This window comes from Alosa sapidissima, chromosome 4, assembly GCF_018492685.1.
Source record: "Alosa sapidissima isolate fAloSap1 chromosome 4, fAloSap1.pri, whole genome shotgun sequence".
Lineage (NCBI taxonomy): Eukaryota > Metazoa > Chordata > Actinopteri > Clupeiformes > Clupeidae > Alosa > Alosa sapidissima.
The window spans coordinates 31,180,449-31,193,638 of record NC_055960.1 but is presented as its reverse complement, the minus strand read 5'-3'; the positions used below and the strand labels follow the sequence as shown (position 1 = coordinate 31,193,638).

At 39.7% G+C, this 13,190-nt stretch overlaps 1 protein-coding gene and 1 long non-coding RNA gene across 5 annotated transcripts in view; both read right to left on the bottom strand.

Annotated features, from left to right (window-relative positions):
- The window catches only part of LOC121707830, a 34,095-nt gene extending 27,014 nt beyond the window's left edge, over positions 1 to 7,081 (bottom strand). For both annotated transcript variants that reach the window (XM_042090674.1, XM_042090675.1), the window contains exons 1-2: positions 6,948 to 7,081; positions 6,547 to 6,573 (exon numbers count right to left, since the gene is read on the bottom strand). In XM_042090674.1, the coding sequence (XP_041946608.1) occupies positions 6,547 to 6,573; positions 6,948 to 7,008 (88 nt within the window). In that variant the 5' untranslated portion in view covers positions 7,009 to 7,081. The remainder of the gene's footprint in view (positions 1 to 6,546; positions 6,574 to 6,947) is intronic.
- A 2,102-nt stretch (positions 7,082 to 9,183) lies between these two features.
- Positions 9,184 to 12,048, bottom strand: LOC121707835. 3 transcript variants are annotated; one of them, XR_006031417.1, is made up of 5 exons: positions 11,740 to 12,048; positions 11,310 to 11,616; positions 11,178 to 11,228; positions 10,206 to 10,234; positions 9,184 to 10,127 (listed from the first exon to the last, which is right to left on the bottom strand). It is a non-coding gene; the product is annotated as an uncharacterized LOC121707835 (long non-coding RNA). The 3 variants fall into 3 exon arrangements; XR_006031416.1 differs by having other exon boundaries at positions 9,185 to 10,127; positions 11,178 to 11,225; XR_006031415.1 differs by lacking the exon at positions 11,178 to 11,228 and having other exon boundaries at positions 9,186 to 10,127.
- Positions 12,049 to 13,190: the final 1,142 nt, after the last annotated feature.

Below are 13,190 nucleotides of genomic sequence, written 5' to 3'. Positions count from 1 at the left end.
ACAGACCTGTCTCCCTTCCTTTCTTGTTGGCTTTGGAGGAAGTGTTCTTCAAGCAAGTCTATGACTTCCTGTATCAGAACAAACTGCTAGACCGTATGCAGTCTGGTTTCAAGAGTGGTCATTCTACTAAAATTGCTCTGTCTGTGACAAGCATTGAGAGTAGCTAATGTAACCTATTTACATTTACTGTTACTCTTTAACCTGCGTGGTTCAGCCCTGCACATACCCAGACTCAAATCCTGAAACGGCAGCACCTCAAATCAGGAGTCTGCTCAGTCATCAGTATTAATTCTACTAGACTTACCTTCAGCCTTTGATACTGTAAACCATGACATTCTCCTTTCTAGACTGTCTGAACAGGGAATTTCTGGGAAAGATCTTGGTTTGAATCCTACCTTAAAGGGCGTTCTTTCAGTGTGTTTTGTATCAAAGTATCATGACCTCACCACAGGTGTGCCATAAGGATCAGTATTAGGGCACTATTTTCACCACTTCCTTGGGTGAGACCATTCACTCCCATGGATTTGACTCACTGCTATGCGGACGGCTTTACCTGTCTTTACCACCTGAGGACTGTTTCCCATCAGATTTCTGCATGCCTGATCTGGATGACAGACCGACACCTTCAACTTAATCTCTCAAAAACTGAGCTTTTGGTGTTTCCAGCTAAAACCGCTATTCCCCAACAGATTAACATCCAGCTTGACTTCTCTTCACTGACCCTAGTGAAGACCCTAGATTGGCACGTAACTTTGGTGTCATAATTGATGACCGACTTAATTTCTTTGAGCATGTAGCCTGAATTGCAAAATCGTGTTTGCTTGTCCTTTACAACATTAGGAAGATCAGACCTTATCTGATACAAGATTCCACACAACTTCTTGTGCAGGCCATGGTTATATCCAAACTGGACTATTGTATTTCACTGTTAGCTGGCCTGCCTGATTGTGTAGTATCGTTGCAAATGATTCAGAATGCTGCAGCACGCCGGGTCTTCAATCAGCCAAAGAGGACACATGTAACTCCTTATAATAGACCTTGGCCTATAGGACACTTACTGGATCTGCTTACGGCTACATCCCCAACCACTCACTGGGGTCATCTGATGAGCATCTGTTGTGTGGACCAGCCATAAACGCTAGATCAAATTCAAGACTCTTTTCCTCAGTGGTAACTCGTTGGTGGAATGAGTAGCCCAGTGCTCTCCTTCCTGTGATAGTTTAGGCCCAAAATCCCACATTTTGGGGATATTATTGAATTTATTTATTTTTTGGGGGCTTTTTTATGCCTTTAATGCGACAGGATAGTGAAGAGTGACAGGAAGTGAGTGGGAGAGAGAGTCGGGGTGGGATCCGAAAAGGACCACTGGGCGGGAATCGAACCCGGGTCACCAGTGTACGGTACAGGTGCCCCAGCCAGTTACGCCATGTCTAAATGCCATATGTTTCAATCCTTTTAAGTTAAGGTACCCAATTTATTTGAACTGTATTTAACCTGCAAGAGGTTTATATTTGAAGGAAATTTGATTATTTCTGATCTAAATTTGTTTTAATGATTTAAAATTGTTAGAAAAATACTTAGGGTTTTAAAATCATCAGTTAACCTCTGTAAATATGTATTTGATAGAAAATGATAGTTTCTTTGCTAAAATGACACTGTTTTTACTGGAAATGTCCCCATAGCATAGAAAAAAAGTGTGTAAAAAATTTACCATTTTGGAATACGGTGGCCATATTGGATTTTTGGACAAAATTCAACATGCCCCAAGTTTTAATCTGTTCCAATAGGGGTTCTGACCAGGAACCCATGGAGAAAACTTTGACCAATAACTAGGCCTAATGTTTCCAGCCAGGCCCGGGGTGGGTAATCGGGAGAATTCCCGGTGGGCCGCTTCACTTTTGGGCCGGTCGAGGAAAAAAATATTGACATTTGTCATGTTAGTCTAACTTCTCTTAAAGTAGGCTACACGTTCCGCATTCTGTGCATGGCACCGTTGCCTCTGCATTAGTGTTAATTTCGTCAGACGAGACGAGAGGAAAAATGTTCGTCAACAACCTTTTTTTCCATGACTAAGACGAGACGATGACAAGACTGCACTAATGTCCTGAAACACTGACTAAGACTATCTTAAGATGCATTATTGTTGACGAAAAAAGACGAGACTAAAATGTTTTGCATGAAATAAAAACTAAGATAAAATTTCTCTTCCATTTTCGTCTACAAAATGAGAAGACAGAATAGCTGTTACCTTTTCAAAATATTCCGAATGAGTTCATGGTTCATGCGCAGCAGCTTTCCTGTAGGCTAGTCTACGTGCTGTTGCTGCAACCCTGTGGCTGCAGCAGGAAACTACATGGAACAAGAACACTGGAGATTTCTGCCAGAGTTAGGCTTTATGCCACAATGCTACATACCCAGAAGTTGAAGCTTCTCTCATACATATACAAATTAACATCCCCCAGAATGTCCATACGAAAATTTTCAGCAAGTAATGTCAACTATTTAACTAGTTACACTGATGATGCAAAGTTTGCTAGCAAGTAAGCTAATATGGAAAGTTCGCTAGCAAGTTAGCTAAGATTGAGAGTTTGTGTTGCGTTTGGGCGCATATCGCCATCTAGCGTGGCGGAGTAAAACATTCATACTTGGGTCCAGACAACTAATCAATAAAAAAGATACACACGGACCACCTAGCTAAAAAAAAAAAAAATAGACCTAGCAGTATATTAGCCTACACAATACTCACTGAACCACCTTGCTTATTGTCTCTGCACTTGTTTAATTGTGTCAGAGGATTCATATGATTTAAACTGGCATATCTGACATAGGCAGTGTTGTAGAACAGTTTGAATTTACATACAAGTTGGTTCAATATTGCAAACAACTCCTCTATATTATATTTTACCACGTCTGCTCGTGGACCACTTGGGATAGCTTGCGGACCACCAGTGGTCATGGACCACACTTTGTGAAACACTGGTCTATGAAGATCATGACAGTGGTCCAGTCAAATCTTTTACTGTCTATGGCCAAATCCCAGCCGAGCTATAACTGTAGCTCGACTTACCTGTGCATGTACTGACTGACAAAAAAATCAGAATGAGTAATTATAACAATCGAGTAGCCCTGTGGACACACAATATATAACTATAGAAATCATTTGTTATAAAAAAAGACTAAAATATTTTGACTAAGACAGCTTTAGTTTTTGACTAAAATGACGAGACTTTTAGTTGACTAAAACTTGACTAACAAAAATGATATTTGAATGACTAAATATGACAAAGACTAAAAAGGACATTTCGTCACAAGACTAAGACTAAGACTAAATTAAAAATAGGTGACAAAATTAACACTACTCTGCATGGGTTGTAGCCTACCATGTGAGGGAGTTCTCCCCTCCCAGAAAGAGTTGGTTGGGTCCATATAGTCCATATTAGACCTTTTCCAAAAAGTTTTCTCAGATATGGATAGCCGGGCCGGCCCTACAGTAGCCATAAGCATCAGGAAGGATGGATGGTAAAAAGAGGCCAGGAGGGACTGAAACGGCCAGGTAGAATGCTGCTAAATGTGCCAAGCTTCCAGATTAGGCCTATAGACAAAAGTGGCAACTGGTAAAGAGAGATAGCCTATAGCAGGGGTCTTAAACACCCGGCCCGCGTCCTGCCCAATTCCGGCCCGCGACGTATGACAAAATAATAATGTAATCCGGCCCTTGAAGCTAAAACAACGATAGTGATTAAAATAGACGATAGATCCAGGTACGGTGCCAAATCTCATTTGTAGGCCTACTCTGCTCCACTATGTGCAAGACATCCAGAGCTTGATTCAAACCCAAAATCGCTGCGCAAAGTTTTCAGGAAATACTTGTATTACACGCGAGAAACACAAAGACGTGCATTTGTAATGACGCGGAAGCGATGCAGGCCATAGTGTTGCAGAAATAGGCCTACACCAAATGTTGAAAAACATTCACGTGTGAAGAAGTCTTAGGTAAGCTATGTTATTCACCTATTCTAATTCTGAAGGAGAATATCCTTTTGGAGATTATGATCGATCGTCTATGACAGTGATAGTCACGGTGCGTCTGTGAATGGAGGTGCGTGTATACAACGGTGTCCACTAAGCATACCATGCTTGTTTCGACCCTCTGCCCAACATAGCTTGGAGGTTGCAGTGGTAATCGTGATGATGGTGTCCGTAATGGATGTGGTACAGACAGCAGGGCTAGTAGAAATAGGGCTCTAAAGAACTACAAAGTCACCCGCAATATGATGCGAACTTCTGGGTACTGCAGATTACCCGCGATAGGAACTGTTTGACCAGAATACTTTATTGTAGGCCTATATTGTAGTAGCCTAATCTATTACTAAACCACAAAATCTTAGGTGTTGGTATACATCTTAGGTGTTTTTCTGTCAATTTGTTATGTGGTTAATATGAAAAAAGGAAAGTAAACCTGCTTAAATATGTTCATCCAGTATTTACTGAAAGGTGCATAATTTGAGGTGCTTGCCATCCAGTGACAAATTAGATGGGTAAATTTACCCCCTTCATAAACTTTTGTTTTACTCAAAGATTTTTACATTTACAGTATAACTTTATCTCTGACCACTTTCAAGCCATGGCCTTTTAAATTTTGATATAAAAATCCAATGGTGTTGCTTTCTTAACCCTGATGCCTAGTTTGCCAGGTTTAAAAAAGTTATGAGAGGAAATATTTTTATTTGGTGTGAAACACACACACATACCTGTTTTTATGTTTTTCATTTATTTTTTAATTTGTATTAATATTTATTTTATCATTATTTTATTTATAAGCTAAGGTTGCTAGCACAGGTGTCTAAAACTAGATAAAAACACTTGCACTTTCTGTTTGCAGTTTTGTGTGGTATTTGAAAAAAAGAACATTGCGTTTTCAGAAATAGCCGGCCCTCCAATCAGATGACGTTGGCAGAATTGGCCCCCAGCTCATTTGAGTTTGAGACCCCTGGCCTATAGGCAATGATTATTAGCAGTTATTGGGCTAATATTGGACGTTTGTAGCGTTGTCAAGCTATTTGCAAGCAACATATTAAATTACTTAAAATATTAGCCTTTTGTATCCGATTCATAGACTTTGCAGTATGCAAATATTAATAACAAAACTGAAGTTTGATCTGTGTAGGCCTATGCGGTAAAAATTGTAGCCTCTGAGCAGCAGATCAACCAGTCGACCACTGAAAATGATGAGCCCAAAATTAGTGATGAGGAGGCCATGACTACAGGGACAAGTAGAGAGGATAAATTAAAGTTATTTAATGTAAGAAAGAGCAATTATGCTACATGATGAACCTATATGCCTTGTTTGCTTAGAAGAGGGTGTAGTAAAGGAGTAGGCTAAATCACCAAACAACAATATAGCCTACCCATGCAAAAAACATGTAGCCTAAACATTAGTTCAATATGCCTCTTTGTGGAAGCGTGGGAAAGGCTACATTTCAAAGGCTTTCTTTCTTTCTGTCTTTCTTTCTTTCTGTTTTTGTTAACTTGTGGAATAGTGGAATATTTTTTGTTAACTTCTCAGTTGAAGTGAATTATTATATAACCTTTACACATTTGTTGAACCATGGTACTAATAAAAACTACAGGATAGTAAGAGCTGAAATGTTGCTTAATTTATCCAATTTCCACCACTATGGAAAACGTGGGCCGGTCTTGGGCCTCAAACTCCCGGGCTGAAAAGTGGCCCCACTCCGGCCCTGTTTCCAGCAGATGACCTGTCTACCAACTTTGGGCTGAAATTCTAATAGCAGCCCAAAATAATAAACTTGCTTTCCAAATCAAAGAATCGAAAGTTGGTCATGGCATGCACAGATCAACTGTGCTTTTGAATAGATAATTCTACCAGCATGCTTCAGGTGGCATGGATGCAGACACAAAGTATTTTTACCTAATATAAAGGCTGACCTAAGATATGCAAGCATGATCACATCATATTTTCCCAAGTATGGGTAGGCTACACTGTCTTGAAAACGATATAGCCTAGCATATGAAGAGCTATTTTCCAAAACGCTATAAATCAATTTTTGTAAACATTAATAAGTCGTGTTATTTAATAGTGTTTTTCAGGTAATATAAATAAAAGTGCAGTTGTGTTATTTTGATTGAGCAAATAACAATTACCAAATTACAGATCCGAAAACAAAATAATCATTTAATTTAAAAAATGAATTATGAAAATGCATTAAAATGGAGAATATAGAATTTTGGAGCCAAAAATATATTATATGTGATATATTACTATTCATTTAAATACCCCCCCGCCCCCATTTTGGCGTGCCACCCCAAGGTTTGCAATGGCCTCCCCTGGCCACCCCTGTCAAAATGTTCTGCTGGCGCCACTGCTTGCATGAGGAATGTAGAAAAAAATGGGTCTTTCAAGACTGTCAACCAATTATTACAGTATAACTTCAGTATATATGTATATATAAGCAGTAACTCGAATATATTATTAACATCTGTCATGAAACAGGATGAAACAGGCACTTCAGATTGTAAACTAACCTTGGGCTTTTGTGAAGTGAAATGGATCTAAGAAAAGAGAGATAAAGAAACAAGACAAAACAAGGTTTCTTATTCAAAAACAAAACAGTACCCTCCACATTTATTGGTACCCCCAGATCACAGACCCAGCTTCATTTATTTCGTAAAGCTTCATTTTCATTTTATCTGACCATAGCACACGCTTCCAGGCAAAATCCCACTGTATAACAACTCCAACCATTTACATTCATAATTAAATGACAAAAAGACTTTTCCTGACGTCCATTTTAAATTGTCTATATTTTGGAGACTTGGTGACACCAGGTGACTCCACTTTTTCTGTAACTCAACTTAGATATCAGACTGATATCTAAGGTCAGATAATATTATAGCAAAATATATGACAAAATGTCAGCACTTACAGTATAGGTGAATAATAAAAACTATGCCATAGAGAAAGCACACCATTCTGCATACAGCCATGTTGATGAAGGACCTGAAAAGTGGTCTGGCACACAGACATCAAATAGAGACGTAGAATGATGACGGACAACACGAAACCTGCACACCAGAGTGAGAGACTAAAAATATCTGTTAGGACTGTTTCCTATGACGATAGTTCTGTGTGAATGTAGAAGTGAGACTGATATGAAGGGGAGGCCTTAAACCCACAACCTTCACTGAAAAACACATACTGTACACATGTATGCAGATCTTCAGCGCATATTGTTCAGCTCTTTTTAGATCAGCTAAGAGTGAGATTTGGGACAGGTGAAAGTGTACATTGCACATGCATTGCACGTGTGAAACATTGTCAACACATGTACCTAAATAGGCTACATTTATTATTAACATATTGTTATTTGTAGAGCATTCATCAGGACCTGTTATCTGGCTCACTCCTTTACTCCCTCTTCTCCTTTCCCCACCTTCTTTGGAAGGCCCCTCTGCCTCTCCTCTCCTAACTCTTCAGGATAAACTGTTATCATGTCTTCCTTTTTGCACACCTGACCAAATAGCCTAAAGTTAGACTACTTAGTTTCAATGTTACTGATATTTCTGAATGTGAATGAAGAACCTACCATTATATAGGCTTACTGGACATAATCTAACGTAACGGTTACATTAGGTTCAGTTAATGGTTAGTTTAGTTGGTGATTAGTTGATAAAGACACTGTTTTGAGACATATAGTCAGATGTACATGCATCATAACTGCCAGAATGTTTTAAATCCACCTTATGTCTGCCATAGGCTAATGCACTGTCCAGATCTCGTTGTCAGTTTAATTAAAAGCGAGAAGTGTACAAACAATTAGAGTGAGAAAGACATGTGTGACATAAAGGAGTGAGATGTGTCAAAGCATGAGAGTTGACAGCCCTGGTCTTGGCAGGCAGATGCCAGGATGTCACGATCAGCTACTTCAAGGTGATGACATCACTCCTGGTGAAAGGAGTGATTGCTGGCTTTGGTTGCTGGAAGGCCACCAGATGGTTTATATGTTTTATGGCACAAATCTCAATTACAAATTCAAAGAGGGAGTTGTGGGGGTGTCTGGAGGAAGTGAAGGGTTTTGAGGGAGGGCGATAGCATTCACACAGCTCTCTGTTGGGGTCATGATAACAGCTGTGTGAGGACTTCTGCCCTGAGCAGAGCTTTATTATGGCCCACACTATCTTATTCTGCCTTAGAACCCGTTACTATTCAAGGAAGTTCCTTCTTGGTTACTGAATGATGACATCTGGGGCTGGGGGGGCTATAAACAGAAGCTGGAGAAACTCCAAATCATCTCCTATCTGAGTTAAATGGAAGATATATCACTGTGATTGAGATTGCTGTACATCCTCTTTCTTCACCATTAAAAATAATGCTTGAAGGCAAGGCACATGATCGCCGTATGAGTTACAGCTACATATCATGCCTTTCAGTAACCACTTTTACAAGATGAGGGCGGATGGGTCTCCAGACTAGACTCACTTAGTGGATTTCAAGTGGCCAGTCCTGGAAAGCTCAAAAGGGAATTGGCTTTCAGAGAAAAGTGATGAGCATCTTGTCTTTAACTGACCCCTCTCTGCTTTCAGCCTCTTCTGCACTTCTAATTGGTACCCTCTGCCACCACAGAGCCTCTGACTCTGACTTAAAAAGTACATTTTTAACAACATGCACAGTTGCAGGTGAGCTATACAACACTGATGAGAGTCATACAAAGAGTGATGCTCTGACGTAGCTCATAATTATCTAGTTTTCCTCCATCCAAATATGATGTTTTTGCTATGACAAAAAGCTTACTGACATAAGCAACTGTACACTGTTGCAATTGACTAAGGAACATAAGATGGCGCTTCTATTGGCCTGACAAGGGGTAGCAGAAACATGTGACTTGTTGTTTGTCAACGGCTATAAAGATCATCAAAATCACCTGTATCAATATTTCAGAATCATGTAAAACTGCTGTCAGAACTAAACATGGTGAAGCAGCTTTTAGCTGCAATGTGATTCACCTTAGGAACCAACTTCTGGATGACATAAAGAAAATGCCCCAGCTGTTTCCGGTTTCAGATCTACACTTCCCAGAACAGGGCCATACTGACAAAGATGACTTTTTACACACAAAAAAAACATGATAATTGCTTTGACAACAGTGGCTTTTATTATAATTTGAAAAGAAACCATTTCCACGAACATATCAACACAATATAAACTTTTTTTTACTAATGGCATTTTCTAAAGTAGATAAAACAATATGTAAAACAGTCTGTCTGTTGTGCATAAGACACCACTCTGCAGAATCAGCTGGAACATGTGGACATTGCAGGGGTTAATCATTATCAGTCTGTCAACAGTCAACAATGACCAAACTGTAAATATATGTTATTATTCTCATACAGATATGGCAGCCTTATCACCTCCATCAACATAACCGACTGACTAAGGGAGCTGTATGGAATTTTGTAGGCTACAAATTGTCTTTAACCCACCCACACAACACTCTTCCATTTTGACTTGGATTGTATTGACTACAGCGGCCACATGTGGTACAACATGGTATTACAAAAGGTTTGAATGCATACAGGGGATATCTACACAACACAGAGCATGAGGAGGTGTGAGAACCAGAGGGACATAAGTCTCATTTTGGGCAAAATTGAGGTGTATACATCAAATAAAAGCTCTTGAGCAACTATTTCTACTTTCAAAAGGAGAAGATGATTTTATTTCTAATTAAATAATTCTTGTTAATTTTAGCATTATTAGTAAAAAAAAACAAAGGACTTAACACTGAACACAATGTTTAGGCCCTCCTGAGTCACTTACTGTACGCCCTCTGTTTCCGAGGCCCTTTTGACCAGACGTCACAATCATATTGTGATGCTATTTCTAGGTAATTTTGGATGCTTTAAACTAAATAACTCAACACAGCATCTTTAAATAAGGTTGACACCATACAGTAGCTCATTACATGAAGTTACTCGCTTGTGATATAACTTTTGCAGATGATTCCCACTCTGTTAAAGCAGTTCTAGAGTTGTTTCTCATCCGTCTGTTTAGATGTGGACGCTTCAGGATGTGCCAGACAGAAAGTCCCAAATGTCACTGACCGCTGCTGTAGAGAAAAATATGAAATCCTTGATTTGACCCTGCTTCAGAAATATCATAGCAAATCCTAGCGTCTTATACTTACTGAATAGCTTGTGGTCATTTCAGGTTCATCTAGAAAATCACAAACACACAAGTTGAAGACAATTGACAAGGGTAACCAAGGTGAGCAATCAGACACATTAAAAATGCACAGTGAAAAAACACATGTTAGATTTACTTACTCCAGATATGTGTATTAAATAAGTATTAGGTTTGTTAACTAAATGCATATACCTGGTTATAAATAACAAACGCACACTTGACATTAGAGGGGCATTGTTACAGTGTATCTACAGCATGCAGTCCAGAGTAACAAACTGTGTAACAAACACTCCCCTCAATGTCAACACTTATTTCTTTGCATTGATGTGCGACTATAGAGTTGATGAACTCCGGTGATATGCAAATTCCTTGCTGCAGACATTGCAGAGGACTTTATTTTCAACACTTTATTTTTATCAATACCATCAGGCCATTTTTTAAAAGTAAATGTTCCAATCAATGATCCAGGCAGCATGTTTTCTTCTCTCTCCTTCATTTTACAGTCTAATTTTTACTGACTAGAATGGCTCGGGGTCAAAGGTCATACGGAATCGATTAATCTGCACTAATTTTTTTAATCAGTTATTTTTTCTCAAATTAATTCATCGAAATTAATCAGTTATTTTGACAGCCCTAATATATATATATATTGTTTTAGAGCTACTTGGTGGGTTAAGTCAAGCCACTTTTGTTAAGTCACTTGCGTTTTTATGGAGTAAATACTGGCCATTTAATATGGGCTTTGCTGAATGGGTTTATGGGCTGTGGGCTCTATGCTAATTGTCTACCTGGCTGGTCAGAAAGCGATGGGCTGATTGGCTCTTTAGAGAGGCAGAAAAAACAATCCAAAATGTCATACTCGTCACTTGAGTGTTGCGCAACTTCAGCACCACACATGAAGTAGAAAGGGAGGAACATTACATGCATTTGCAAATCATGCACAAAATATTTCTACAGGTACAAAATTGCATACCTGGCTGTGATGATGGCAGATATGCTTTTCTGGTGATAAGACGTAAACCTGCTGAAAGGAATGTGGTATATTAGCAATGAGAGACATGGTGTGGGCTTTTTACTTTCACTTTTAACAAGTGTGATATCTGACCTGTAAAGTTGTAAGGGTCACTGCGTGGAGAGAGTAATGGAGGTTCTGTGTTCACTGTATAATCACAGCTCACCCCTCTGCTTCTCACTGACTGCAGACGTCTGAATAAATCATCTTTGTTCACAGTAAACTGGCAGGACAGGTGTCCAGATGCACTCTTTTGATATCTTTGTTTTTAGATAAGACTGGGGTTCATCTCCAGTGTAAAGTTGGCAGTCAGTGGCCTCACCAAAATGCTTGGGTATGTCACAGACAATGGAGATGACACCATCATGAAGGACCTTTATGTTTGGCTTCTGCAGTCTGTCTGTGTTGAGAGACCAGACAGTTATCAGAGACATTAGAATCCACACAAATCAGAGGTAACATGCTGCAAAATTCATTGATAGATTATCAAACACTAGACTAACTAGAATGTGAGAACTCTCACCCAGAACAGTCAATGCAACATAATCTGATGGAGTTCTTGCTCCTTCTGTGAGGTAATAACACCCCACTTTAGCCTCTAGAGGGGAACTCTGACGTGTCCACTGCTGGATCTGAACACCAGAGAGGGACATTTGACATGATGGGTGACTGTATGGAGCAGCTTCTATCCCATCCAGGTAGAAGAGACACAGAGACGCAGACTGAGACTGAGGTACTTCACAGGTCATCTGAAATGTGCTGCTCTCTCTGAGGACTGCAGGGGAGAGCTTCAGGAGGGGCCATGGAGGAGGAGCAGCAGTGGTAGCAGGTGCTTTGGTGAAACAATAACAGACATAGTATACCTCCAGTTATTTTATGGTACACATTGGTCAAGACTCTACAATATCTGGATATGTTATAGATTTTATGGAATTTGAAAGTCCTCGATGTCAGTTGTCACGTGAGTGCCGTTTTTAACATGTTCGGTGCAAAAATCAGGCTGAGGTGGTAGACCTGCTGTCGCACTACATTCACTTACAGTGTCATATACAATTTGAGCTGCTTTGATAACAATCCTGATGGCTTGGACGAAAAACCTTGAATCTTTACCATTAATGTTCACGATGATGGATTTCGAAACGTGGACTAATGATAGTCTGGGTTTCCCCATGCTGCTAGGCAGCCTGGATTCCTTGGACCTGATTTTCAACTCAACGAAGGAACCAATCACAGAACGGAGGGGGGACAGCAAGACGATGACAACGTCTATATGCGCCACACCAAAGCGGCTATGAGCAATGTACAGAGGCATTCGTAAACCACATCTCAAATACGAGAAAATGAATGTGTAGTTCCTAGACCCCATCTCAATGAGATGAGGTCTGGCGTTAGCCAGGCTAGGCTATTGAAGGATAGAAAGGATATTAATAGGGAGGGAAAGTGAAAACCAGCGACCCAAGTGGTTGAATTCCTATCGAAGAGCAGCTCCAATGTTAAAGATGAACTGAACTGAAAGAATCAACATTGATAATGTGTTGATTATGACAATTAAAAATAAATGACACTAAAAAAAATAATTAAAAAAAATCAATACGTAGCCTTTTTTAAGCAACACCAAAATTGCGTTTGTTGTATTAGAACGCTGCCAGTTTCAATGACGTCACTGGCATGGTAGGACCTGAGAAGTTCTATAGGCAACAGCTGCAGCATATTATGTATACACGAAAATGTGTAATTTTAATGGCATGGGTTACAAATTTGAGCCTGTGAGGGACAGGCCTGTAGTGTCTTGACTACCACTAGATGGGTTTCAGGCTCCAGCTCAATCTTCAGTAGGATCATTTGGGTGAAAATGACTGTGTGGGCACTGCCGGAGCATGGACACTGGAATCTATCTGTTGCAAAGCAGTGGCGAAACGTAGGGAAAATGTTCAAGGAAGCCAAAGTGACGGGAAAAATATGTTTATTTATGTA